The sequence below is a fragment of the Sceloporus occidentalis genome, unplaced genomic scaffold (genome assembly GCF_023333645.1).
Source record: "Sceloporus occidentalis isolate IW3139 unplaced genomic scaffold, rSceOcc1.0.p SCAF_4, whole genome shotgun sequence".
Taxonomy (NCBI): domain Eukaryota; kingdom Metazoa; phylum Chordata; class Lepidosauria; order Squamata; family Phrynosomatidae; genus Sceloporus; species Sceloporus occidentalis.
The window spans coordinates 49,955,780-49,969,292 of NW_028316984.1; the positions used below are offsets into that span (position 1 = coordinate 49,955,780).

At 42.0% G+C, this 13,513-nt stretch overlaps 1 protein-coding gene across 12 annotated transcripts in view; it reads right to left on the bottom strand.

Annotated features, from left to right (window-relative positions):
- FMNL2 (formin like 2) overlaps nt 1–13,513 on the bottom strand; it is a 267,683-nt gene that overhangs the window by 113,790 nt on the left and 140,380 nt on the right. For all 12 annotated transcript variants that reach the window (XM_089520017.1, XM_089520020.1, XM_089520011.1 and 9 more), the window contains exon 2: nt 9,715–9,798. In XM_089520017.1, coding sequence (XP_089376143.1) covers nt 9,715–9,798 — 84 coding nt within the window. The remainder of the gene's footprint in view (nt 1–9,714; nt 9,799–13,513) is intronic.

Consider the following 13,513-nt stretch of genomic DNA (forward strand, 5'->3'; position numbering starts at 1 on the left):
ATCCATGGATATGGGGGGCTGACTGTGGTGCCTAGTCCAACAGAAAACTTCTTCATTTAATTTGACAGTCTTCACAAGTAAATGTGTATTGCTCCTTTATTTGGAGTTGCATTTTTGTGCCTCGCTTACTACACAGCACTTGCTACACAGTACCAGACTGAAATGCTTTACCCTAAAGCATTTTGACTATGTTTAAATATTCAGCCAACTTTAATATGAAGACTCTAAGCTTCTTTAGGATTCCCCTGTCTCTAAGAAAATCTGTTTCTAAGGTAAAAGTAAAAAGCTTCTCATGAAGTCTGACAGTCCCTCAAGTCTGCCTCTGTAAGAATAGCATCCACAGGAAATGAGAGAAGCATCTGATTTCAGCATATCCTGCACACTGATATAGAAAGATTAACAACTGCAGAAGGAGACAGGCACCACACCTTTTCTTTTTCTTTGGTCCAATTGGCTAAACAGCAATCCGGGCCTAATGGAAACATTCATTCAGGCTATATTCTTAATATATACTTACTGGATGGTTACACTAGCCCTGATAAGTAATTCTGTTTCCCATTGTAAATCAACACACATTTATTTATTTATTTATTTATGGGATTTGTATACTGCCTTTCTCCCAAAATGGGATAACCTTTCTATAATTGCTCTTCTCCCATAAGGAACTAGTGTGAAGAGGTGAGCCCTCTTTATCTGTGGAGGCTCTCTGCACAATCAGGAACCTTGAAAAAGAAGGGTTCCCATTCATGTGGTGGGCCTCCACACACAGTAGGAGAGGGGAAGATGACGTGCTGCCCCTCATTTTTAAAAATTAAAAATTAAATTTAATTTTAAATTTTAAAAAATTAAACAAAAGTTCTCTTTTCATGCTTATCAGCTGTGAGCTTCAGTGAGGAAAAATGCATAAAGGGTGATTTTAGACAGAAGGGTCCTACTGCTTAAAAGCAAAGGTACTGTGCCACTGTTCCATATTTCTTTCTTAACAGATTTTGTTCTTTGATTTTAAAAAAGGTAGTAGAAACAAAAGAAAAACAAAAGGGCTACAATTTAAACACTCCATCATCTGGAAGACCCATCCACCTTACAAGCATTAATAATAATAATAATAATAATAATAATAATAATAAATTTTATTTATATACCAATTTTCCAAAAGATCAAAGCGGTTTACACAAAATTAAAACCAATTACAAACACATCATAAAAATAGATAAAAACCAGTAACACAATATACACTATACAAATCTAAAACAATCATTCAATAGGGTGAGGCAGAGAGTCAATGGGATCGAAATACACAACTTCATTTTCCAGAAGGGAAGGCTTGACAGAAGAGGAAGGTTTCAAATCTCTTTTTAAATGTTTCCAGGGGGGTGATAAGGCAGAGCTCCTCAGGAAGACTGTTCCAGATTTGTGGAGCCGCTACTGAGAAGGCCCTCTGGGATGTAGTAACATATTTAGAAGGTGGGATTTCCAGCAAGTTCCCCCCTGTTGTTCTGAGTGTGTGGGGCGGATTATATGGGGAGATGTGGTCCCTCAAGTAACTCGGGCCCAAGCCATGTAGGGCTTTATAGGTAATAACCAAAACCTTGTATTGTGCTCAGAAGCGAATACGCAGCCAGTGCAGATCTTTCAGAATAGGTGTTATATGGTCAAACCTGGAAACACCAGTGACCAATCTGGCTGCCATATTCTGTACTAGCTGAAGCTTCCGGGCTTGGTACAAGGGTTGCCCCATGTAGAGCACATTACAGAAATCTAAGCGAGAGGTTACCAGAGCATGTGCCACAGTTTCAAGGTCCCTTTGGCCCAGGTAGGGTCGCAGTTGGCATATCAACCAAAGTGAAGTTGGATGGGAGCTGCAGAGTAACACCATGTTATAGTGTTCTGAGAACACAGACGCCATCATGTTATAGTTCTCTTGGTTACCCTCCTCTCCTGCTAAGCTGGATGGGACCCCTTGAGACCACCTTTTTATCTAAAACAAACCTTGTTGCTGCCACTACCTGATGAATTTTCTGTTCCTCCCTTAACAACATATCAGGACTTTGCTGGGGAATCCCACTAATACTTTTCCTTGCCAACCTAGGAAAGAACAAGCCAAGCTAAAGACACATGAAAAAAGAGTATAAGAGGCAGAGTACTTTAAAGAAAAGGTTTATTCCAACTAAAGAAGTTCTAGAACAAAAGGATATCATTACATGCAGGATCACCTTGTCCTCCAGGCACAAATATAGAAAGTAAGGGGCTCTACAGACCAGCACTTTGTGCTGGCCTGTAGGTGGAGCCTATCACATCATAATCCCACACGACCTTCTAGGCCAGGGGTCAACAACCTACAGCCCACGGGCAGGATCTGGCCCAGCGAGGCCTTGGGACCGGCCCCAGCCCAGTCCTGCCGCCGATTGCCGCCTCCGCTGCAGCTTCCGCACCACTCCAGGCGCCATTTTGAGTTCAGCCCCCCAGTTGTCTGAGGGACAGCAACCCGGCCCCCAGCTCAAAAAGGTTACCTACCCCTGTTCTAGGCTGTGCACGGCATCATGGAGCAGCCTTGGCGCTGCATCTACAAGATGCAGCACCAAAAGGGCATCAGAAGCCGTGCCGTCGTGGCTATAACGCCCTTTTCCGGTTCCTTTTTGTCCTCCCTAGAGGTCAGATCAGTGCTGCAGCATGCAGTTGCTGCGGCGCCGATCCAGCTATTAAAAGGGCGGCTGGATGCCGCCCATCTGTCCAGGCCCTAAGTTACACAGTGCAATCATTTCAGCCAAACCAATAAAACAAACCAAAAATCTAATGCCACTGACTAGTACATATTTCTAATCTTACCCATAGCTTACAAATCCTTGGTGTTTCTGGAGACTCCATTGTCCAGCTCCACCAGCTTCCTCATGGTCTGCCTCATAAGAGTCAGAGGCCCGCACCAGCCATCAGACAGGCAGGTAGGCAGGCAACCCCCCAAAAAGCAGACTCTTAATAGCTGGAGGTCCTATATGTAAATGTTGCCAGTAAACTACATACTTGATTATTCTGATTAGGTGGGGGCAGAATCATGTGGTCCTCCAGATGTCGCTAGACTACAGCTCCCAGCTTTCCTAGCATTCCTTACCACTGATTATGTTGGCTAGAGCTGCTGGGAGATACAGTCCAACAACATGCTAGAGGGTTGCATGATTCCCCTGTTTTAATATCTAGCTTTGCTCTCATTATTACTTTCTATTTTAGCCTGCCTAGTTTGAGATCTTCTTCTGCTGCTGTTAGTGTTGTCTATGACTCTTTGCCAAAGACCTTACTAACAAATGTTCCTCCTGTTTATATCTTAATAAGAAAATGTCACATACAGTGTAATAGGTGGGAAGTAGAACAGGTATGAATAATTGACACAGGGTGGTCTTAGACCTGGCCTAGATAGGTCTGGTTTAGAATTCTACTTGGGCATACACAAATTTCAACCCAACTTCCTTTCCATTTGAATTCCTGCTCAAAGAGCCTAGTGGACAAACATATTAAAGTGTTCAATTGACAGCCAAACACAGTTCAAAAGATTGAGATCACTCCCACCATCTCCAGGATTAAAATGTCCCAACCATTCTCCCTCTCTGACATTGCACTCCCAGGTTTCTGCCACCCATTAGGGGGCATAAAAGAGCTTTGAAACAGGTTCCTAAGAAACCCCTCATATTGTTGCCCTCATACCAAACCCTTACCAAACCCCAAATATCCAAGACAGTGCACCAGTTCAAACCAAGGAATTCTCAGAGGACACAGTGCTCAGATGATTCCTGAACCACATCAGCACCTTACGTACTAACATTCAAGTCACTGAGATCTGACTTGCAGACTAAAATTTGTAATCAAAAATGGGCAAGGACAATCTGCTGTTTCTCGTCTTATAGCTCAGGTGTTGTTCACACATCTAATCCAATTGCCATGTCCATCCACCACAGAAATTCCTCACATTCCAAAGTGCTTCTTTCTATGAAAAAGAAAATCACTATGTGGAATGAAACTATTCCATGGACTCAAGTGGCAATAACAAAACCTTCCTCCTTAGCTCCACACCTTGGCAAGGCATCTAAAGTATGTAAATACCTGCTTTGATGCTAGTTTTAAAATGTTGTCTTAGGGTTATTGTTGCTGTGTTTAATTCAAAGTGCTGGCTCTGAATTAGCAAGCTTTACAGGGCTTATGTCCACAGCTATCTGAGTGACTGTATCTCCACATATGAACCTGCCTGTGTTCTGTGATCTTCTGGGGAGTCCCCTTCTCTGCAATCCACCAACCTCACAGGCACATCTGATGGAAACACAGGAGAAGAGCACAGGAGAGAGCCTTCTTGGTGGCTAGTCCCAGGCTCTGAAATTTGCTCATGAAGAAGGTGCCTTTAATAATGTGTTGAACTGTCTGGATCTGTTGTTGTACTTTCTAATGGCCTTGCTTTTAATTTCACAGATATTCACAGGTGGTAAACAACAACAACATCAATGTCTAGAAACTGATTGGCAGCAAAGCAGAGCTATTGCAAACTGGAAGATGTAGCCAGCCCCAGTTAATCATTTGGCTACAGCTCTTCAGACAAAGTTTCTGAGCACTCTTCAAAAGTAGCCCAGAACACATTACAGTGACACAAACAGGATGCAAAATATGAGACTTGGGCACGTTACAGACTGCCGGATTGCGGCGGTCTCCTGCCGCCGCCCCTTGCAACATCCAGGAGCCACAGCGTCCAAACCACGTGGGTCCCGGACGCTCCAAGGAAGGAGCGAGGAAATCGCGCTCCTTCCTGGGCACCGGGAAAGACGTCGCGAGGCGCTAGTCGCGCACTCACGGCGTCACTTCCGGAGCACCACGTGCGGACGCAGAGTGTCCGCTACGTCAATATGGTGGTGCCTGTATGAACAGGGCACTGCCATTTGTTACGGACTCTGTCTGTGATAGGAGTAGGGGGGGTCTAGAAGAGATGCCCCTTTTCAAACTGGGACGTCCTCAGGACGTCCCTAATGGCAGTCTGTAACCCGCCTTTGAAATGAAAATTAGGATTATCATAATCAGTACACATGCGTGCGTACACACACACACAGAGAGCTTTCCAAGAAAACTCTGTGATAGGTTTGCCTTAGGGTTGCTATGGGTTGAAAACAACTTGAAGGCACACAACAATAAATATATATGTGATCAGATTTAGATGTAGAGTAGAACTCCACACAGAGTAGGGATGAAAAGAATATTCAAAAATATAAAAAGGGGTTGTAAAACATTTTTTTAGTATTGAAAAACCCTGATGAGAAGAATCCTGAATTGATGAGAATCTTTGCAGTTCAGGACTTATTGTATACAAAATTCGCATTTCATTGTTTAGTACTGAAACAGGATTTTGTGCTCAAGAAACTGCGTTTTCTGTGTAAAAAATAATATTTCAATGCAGAAATATTAATTCCTGCACAGAAAATGTTGTTTTCTGCCCAGGGAAAAAAAAGGTGTAATTGGAGATTTGTTCTGTGCAAAATTCACACATGGTTGATTTGCACAGAAAACAGCATTTTCAGTGCAGGAATTAATACATTTGTATTGTTTTTTTCATGCAGAAAATGCTGTGTCTTACACAGAAAATTCTGTTTTGGGTGCAAAGCAACCACATGCAAATTTTGTGTAGAATAAGTCCCGAACTGGCATGGGTTCACAAATGAGGGCAGGGCAAATCAAAGAAGTGGGGCTACCTTGCAAAATGGTATTTTGCTTATGCAAGATATTTCTGCATCCAAGCAACTGCCATCACTCTTGGTAGAATCACAAATGTGTGGGTTTTTCAAAGTCAAATCCAGGTTAAGAGTTTCACCTCCCTTTACAAACTTCACATAGCAGCCCTGTTGCAATCTATTATTATTATTATTATTATTATTATTATTATTATTCCACTTTTCTCCCAAAATTGGGACTCAAAGTGGCTTACAATTTAAAAGCAAAGTACAATTAAAACATACAAAAGTGACCATCCAAGGAGATTTTTGAAAAATTCAGCCTAACAAATCCAATCAAAGTTAGATTTGAAATATATAACATATAGAACCAATTTTGGAGGAATCTAACCATGCACTGTAACTGCATGGTTAGAGATATAACAGTTTCATGCACCTATGCTACATCAAAATCTTTTTTATGAAACATGTGCCTCCTGGCTCCTCTAATTTACACCTGCTGATAATGACCCTCAAGAAGTCACAGGGTCAACCACAGATGGCCTCCTAGAGCCAAGGAGTATTCTTAATGGTTAGAGTCCTTGAGGTGAAAGAGGCTGGTAAAGAGGAGGCTAGGAAGACTTGGATGCATTTGAATCTACCCTCATCAGGAAACAGAGAGAGGCAGAAAGATATGAAAGCAAGTACTCTTTAATAGCTTCTTTCCAGCAGAAACATTTTCTGACTGTTTCAGGCATAAATATGAAAATGCCCAAGTAATCTTTCCTCCAGCTTTCTCAGTCATTTTCTTTTGATTGAAATTCTCACCTATCTTTTCCTCAAGCCCTGCTATCAATGTTACTGCAGACTCCAAGACAGCAGATCTTTATCTGAAATGCACAGGCCATGTGCTGCAAATGAGTGCAATTGACTCTGAGGTGTGAATGGCAGGGCCTCACTCAGCCCAACCATATAGCAACTTGCATCCTTCCTAAATTCTGTCTGCTGACAGTGTATACAATTAAAGACAAAACTCACAATTCATAGTGGCTTTCGCTCTAAACTGTGCTGTAAGCAAACAGCTACAAGGAAATGAGTTACTTACAGCAGATTAAGCAATTTGCCACAGTGTCTCAGTAAATTGCAGTTGTAAAGCCCTACAGTGCTTGAAATGTTTCGCATAGACTATTCAAGGAATACAAGCTGCTAGTTGTGTAGTTCCAGGACCATATGACAACCACTCTGGGGAGATACACACACACAGAGAGAGAGAGAGAGAGAGAGAGAGAGAGAGAGAGAGAAGGGGGGATGGGTCAGTTATTAAACTTGGGTTGCCTCCAGGTAATTATGAATAAACTCCCTGACTGTGCTTCACAATGGCTAAGGACAAGCAAGCTTGTCCAATCTAGTCCCTTCTGCTTTACAGAGACTCTGACAAAGACTCATAATTTTAAGGGGCAGTTTTTATTTGCTTTTTCAGAGATGACTTTGAATTCAACATACACACACACCCGGCTGCAGACAAAGAAATGTCAAGGTTTTACTATTTAACTCAGAGCAGATGTAATATTACACGGGCAAGAAATCTTCCATCCCTAAAGACTGTCCTACCAATTCCCAATGAGATCAACTGCATCTCATCAGTAAATAAAAAGGTAATAACAAGTAAAGTAAATCACTCTCATCTATATGCTCCAGAAGGTGACTCAAATGAACCAAATCAAATTACGCAACACAGAAATTGACTTTTTAGCTTTCTTTATCAGGAGTGGTATCCACACCTCTAGATATAAAAGGTACCAGATCACTGTTGACTGCAGAAATAATAATAATAATAATAATTATTATTATTATTATTATTATTATTATTATTTCTGCCTTTTCCCGTAGAACAGGAAGTGAGACAACAACAATTAATCAACAAAAGAACAACATCCATTAAAACACATAATCTAAGATGCACATCAATTTAAAAGGACAAATAAGATGTACACATATTAAAACGATCCATATCTAAAATCCATCATCTAAAATTCTGAAGAAAATTTTAGCAACTGAAGTTAAAAGTCATCAAGCTTACAGTTGCCGACTTAATCCTGGCTGACTGGGGTAAATGTTCGCCAGAGGATTTCAGCATATGATTAAAATAATCCAGGTTGACACCACTTTAACTGCCATGCCTCAATGCTATGGAATTCTGGGAACTGTACTTTTGTGTCATGTTCAGTCTTCTTTCTGAGAGATGGTGCCACAAAAACCTATAAATCCCAGAATTCCATATATTGAGCCATGAAAGTTAAAGTAGTGGATTATTTCGTTGTTTCTGGATTACTTCTGCAATGTGGATGCAGCATTGGTTTCATTTTGTGAGGATGCCCATTGCAGCAGCCCATATCACTGTCTGCAATTTTGTTCCCCAAAAACTGTAGGGAAGCCACAGGAGATTTTGAACTAACCAAAATTCATTAATGTACAGAATTGGGTGCCATGTTCAGGATGTTTAGCTCATTATCACACATTATGCCAGAGAAACATTGCAAAGGGATCAAATAAGCCAGGCAACAAGCATACTCTATAGCACAGACAGAAAGAATGATTTTACTTAGGATTTACCATTTGATCTCCCTGGAACCTTAGCTGATACGACTCATGTGACTTTCAAAGCCAAAAGGCAGTCCTGCATAGATCCTTTTTCTCAGTCAGACAATGACTTCTCTAGTATAATCTCCAATAGGTAACACATTTCTCTGAGGAGCAGAATGCCTTCTACAGCTTCCACTTCTCTTCCCCTCAGTGAAAAAGCTGCTGCCTTTTTCCCAAGACTGAGACTCTCTGTAAGCCTAACCAGATAACCACTGGATGCATGATCATGATGGGGAAAACCTACATGAAATATTCACTTTGATGTCTGAAAACTGAGTCCTGCTCGTGTTGCTGAATGCACACAGCAAACTAAGGCTTGGAAAAGTTACTGTTTGGATTGTCATTCTTTAAATCCTGCGACCAACACCTGCCATATACCTGTACAAACAGGGCCATCCTTAGAAGTCCTCCTGCTATGTAGGAACAGCCTGTTTTCATACCTGTACAAAGTAACTATTAATAGTCCAAACAGTAACTTTTCCAAGCCCTAGTTTGTTGGGTGCATTCATTTTAAGTGTTTTAAAATTTTACCTTTTTAACTACCATATACTTTTATTATTTTAATAAGTAATCTATTGTAATATTGTAACAATTTAATTCTGTTTTAATGTTTCACCTTTCTATGTTTTTAACTGTATTGTTCTTTTAATGTTGTGAGCTGCTCTGGGTCCCAGTTCTGGGAAAAGAGTGAGATATAAATAAATACAACAACAACAACAACCAGCACCACAAGCACTCTCTTTTAAAAGTCTAAAAGAGAAAAATAAAGGTAAAATAAGTATCAAATGGTAAAACAAATGTTCTGCATGCAGGTACCTGGCACTACCAATTAAAATTATAAGGTACCATCTAATGGGAAAGACCTCTCTGAGATCTTGGAGAGCTGCTCACAGTAGAATATACAATACTGAGCTAAATGTACAGACTGCCTGACCTGGTGCAGCTCAGCTTTCTCTACTTATTACTGTACTTTACAACAGAGTACAGAGAAGTTAATTTTTCTGGGTACAACTCCCAGAATTTTAGGAATATTACACCCCCAAAGTAAACTTTTTTCAAGCTCTACCATAAGAGGAGTAGCTATAAGCCAAATTTCAAATGGTTGTTGTTGCTACTGTGTGCCTTCAAGTCATTTCTAGCTTATGGTGACTATGGCGAATCTATTATGGGGTTTTCTTGACACGATTTGTTCAAAGGAGATTTGCCATTGCCTTACCATGAAGCTGAGAGAATGTGACTTGCTCAAGATCACCCAGTGAGTTCCACAGCCAAGCAAAGAATTGAACCCTGGTCTCCAGAGTCACAGTCCAATGCTCAAACCACTACTATGCCAAACTGACTATTTTACAAATATTACAAAGATCAGTACCCTTAAAAGCCTCTTGATTGCCACTCTTACCTGATCGCAGATCAATTCCCATTTTTTCTCATTGTCGTACTGCCGGAGTAGCCTTGCTTTGTCAGGAGGCAAGTTCATTGCATTCTGTGAAGAAAGAGAAAAAAAAACAGGGTTAACCACAACAGGCTTAAGGATGAAAGGGACTAGAAGCCAATGAACCATAATATGGTTGCAATTACACTAAATGTTTTCTTTTAAAAACTCAATTAACAGAGTGAATCCAGAGCATTCCAGAAAAAAGGAGGTTGAAGCAAGAATTGTAAGAGAAAAGAGGAGGTAGCAAACAAGGAACTGGAAGGACACACACATGGGTCAAATATCACCCCACCCACAAATTTCAGTTCAGACTTTGTCAATATTTTTATGCTTTCCACCTGAAATAAAATTGGAGAGGAGAGTTGTGGGTGAGTCATGGCCAGTCTCTCTACTCCATCCATCCAGCCATATTTATTACTGTACCATCTGTCCAGCAGTAAATAGTTGCAATTATGCAGAGATGGGGACAAGGCAAAACACCACACACAACCCATGAATGAAACATTAAAGCAGTGCACATACTTAGGTATATAACATTAAAATGTAAATAATCTCCAAAGGGGTCTCGTGGTTAAATCTGATGCAGCAAAAACAGCTGAGTCCTATGACATCTTAAAGGTTCAGTAGATTTATTGTGACATTAACTTCAGCAAACTAATATCCATTTCAGGCATAACTTTTCTCATAATAGAACTGTGCTTCCCAAACATTTTTGAAGCAGGAACTACCCATAAATTTACTCAAACCTTTGAGAACCAACATGTAAACAGATTTTATCTTTCAGTCCCAACTGTATCACTTCACAACAGGAAGCCCAAGAATATCACATCAGTAATTAATGCTCAACAAGTTTACAGGTCATTCTTTCCTCCAAATTTTTAATACTAATATAATTATAGCTACAAGCAGTATATTTATGAACAGAAAGCAGTTGTGGCATACAGGGAGGAAGTGAGCTTGTTTTTTAAAAGTGCTGGACAACAGCAGTGGTATCTAACCCCAAAAAAACTGGATCGGGAAAGTCTACCAGTAAATCCAGAGGGACAAAATTAATGACCAGTCAAAGGTCTGATCATCTTCAAGTGCTTATGTGATACTGAATGGAGCCTTTGTGTGTTTAACCTCATAACCTTCATTCTACCTCACAGCCTAGATCTAGTCTCATATATAATGTAGTAATGTGCCCTCTTAAAGACCTTTAATGGAAGAAACATACCAATGCCATCATTCAAATTATCCAAATTGTTAATTAAATATAATTTGTCAAACCACACAAGACCTCTGTTGTCATAAGGTCACCTAATGAGAGGTCACAACCTCAAGAATCTAAGAGTTAAGAACATTTCTACTGAGTGCCATATAAGATATGGCACTTAAAATTGATAAATCAGAAAATCTAAATGAACCAAAGTACAATAAGTTATTTCTGTAATGTTTCTTAGGTACTACATCAGTACATAAAGGCATGGAATTTCACTAAAATGCACACTTTTTCCTAGTTGGAAATGTGTCACACGCACTATGATCTTATAAGGAGAGAGGAAACTTGACCTGGGTTATCTCTATACAATGTACTCATCCCTAATACTATTGTGTATTTTTGTATAATCTTATTTCATACACTGAAATGATATAGGCTGCATCCACACTGCAAAAACAATCCAGTTTGAAGCTGCTTTAACTGCCATGGCTGAATGCTATGGAATTCTGGGAATTGTAGTTTTATGAGACATTTAGCCTTCTCCGTCAGAGCTTTAGTGCCACAACAAACTACAATTCCCAGAATTCCATAGCATGGAGCCATGGCATTTAAAGTGGTATCAAACTGGATTGTTTCTGCAGTGCAGATGGAGTCATACTTCCCAATTTGCCTTTTGATTTACCAACTATAGTCTAATAAGAACTAAAGGGAGGTGTTCCTGTGCCGAATGGGGCAGAGAATGACTGAAGTGTCTTCTCTCTGCCCTTTCCATGGTGCTACAGGGGGAGGGGGGGATATGGACTCGGGGAATGTTTTGGCTGGGGAGGTAGAGGGTAACTCTTCATGTTTGGACGGGGCTCCTATTGAGGTAGTGTGGGGCAAGGGGAGGTATGGCGGTAGGAGAGTGGACCAGCGTTACAGGGGAAGGCGAGATCGATGCTTAATATCTATCCTGCCTTCCTGTCCCTCCCCTAACCAAAGAGACCTGAGGGTCGCTCCAACCGTACCACAAACCCTGTCTCTGCTCCTGTGCAATGCCAGGTCTATTAAAAACAAAACCCATATAATATATGACCTGCTTGAGGATAACAACTGTGACCTGGCTTGCATTACTGAGACCTGGCTTGGGCCTGAGGGAGAAGCTGTATGGGCTCAGGCCCTACCTGCCGGGTTCTCAGTGAAGGACCAGACCAGGTTAGGTGGGCGGGGAGGGGGTGTTGCCTTGGTGCATAAGAACACCTTGTCTCTAACCAGGAACCATATGCGTCAAACGTCCTATATTGAGTGTATTTACCTGACCCTGAAGGCCAGAGACAGTCTAGGGATTCTGTTGGTCTATCGGCCACCCCGTGCGCTAACAGACTCCCTTAACGAGCTGACACAGTTGGTCTCGGAGCTGATGCTGGAGTCCCCCAGGCTTTTAGTCCTGGGAGACTTCAACATCTCCCTCGCGGCCAACTATGTTCCATCCGGTGCGGCTCGGGAATTCATGGAGACCATGACAGCCATGGGCCTGTCACAACTGGTCTCAGGGCCTACGCATTCTGCGGGTAATACACTCGATTTGGTCTTTTGTACGGACATGGAAATTCTGTGGGCGGAAATATCGAATATTTCCCCCTTGTCATGGACGGATCATTTCCTGGTGGAGGCAAAAATCAAGGCTTCTACCCAGATCCTCCCCGGGGGTGGCGGACCTATTAAAATGGTCCACCCTCGAAGGCTGATGGAACCCAAAAGGTTCCAAGAAGCCCTAGAGGGGTATACGGTTGGAACCGATGGCGACTCTGTTGATGCCCTGACTGGTATCTGGGATACCAATCTTTCCAGGGCTATACACAGTATCGCTCCCAAGCGCCCTCTCAGACCTGCTTCCAAAAGGAAGCCCTGGTATACGGATGATCTCCGGGCAAGGAAGCGGGTTCTGCGACGGCTAGAGCACCGCTGGCGGAAACACCAGCGTTTATCCGACCAGACTCTCCTAGACCGTCTTTTGAAGGACTATGGAGAGGCGATACGTGCAGCTAAGAACTCGTTCTGTGGTGCACGTGTCGCGTCCGCAGAGTCTCGTCCAGCAGAGTTGTTCAGGGTTGTGAGGGAGCTAACTCAGCTCCCTCCTGCCCCGAACCAGATCCTTGAACCTTCCAAGGCCTGCTGTGACCGATTTAACAACTTCTTCGCGGATAAAATCTCTCGGATAAGCGACGGTCTGGATGCCAGTATTAGAGCAGAAACCAGAGTAGAGGCGTCCAGAGCTTCCGTGGACTTGGTTAAACTGGATCACTTTGAGTCTGTAAGTACCGAGGATGTGGACAGGATCCTTAGGAGTGTTAGGAAGACGACCTGCTCTCTCGATCCCTGTCCCTCATGGCTGGCGGCTCAGGGGGGACCGGTGGTAACTTCCATGTTACACCGGATTATTAATACATCTTTCAGGGATGGGCAATTTCCTTCGAATTTAAAATTGGCCACCTTTATTAAAAAAAGCCCTCCCTTGACCCCCTGATGCATAATAATTATCGGCCTGTATCGCTGTTGCCATTTTTGGGTAAGGTGATCGAG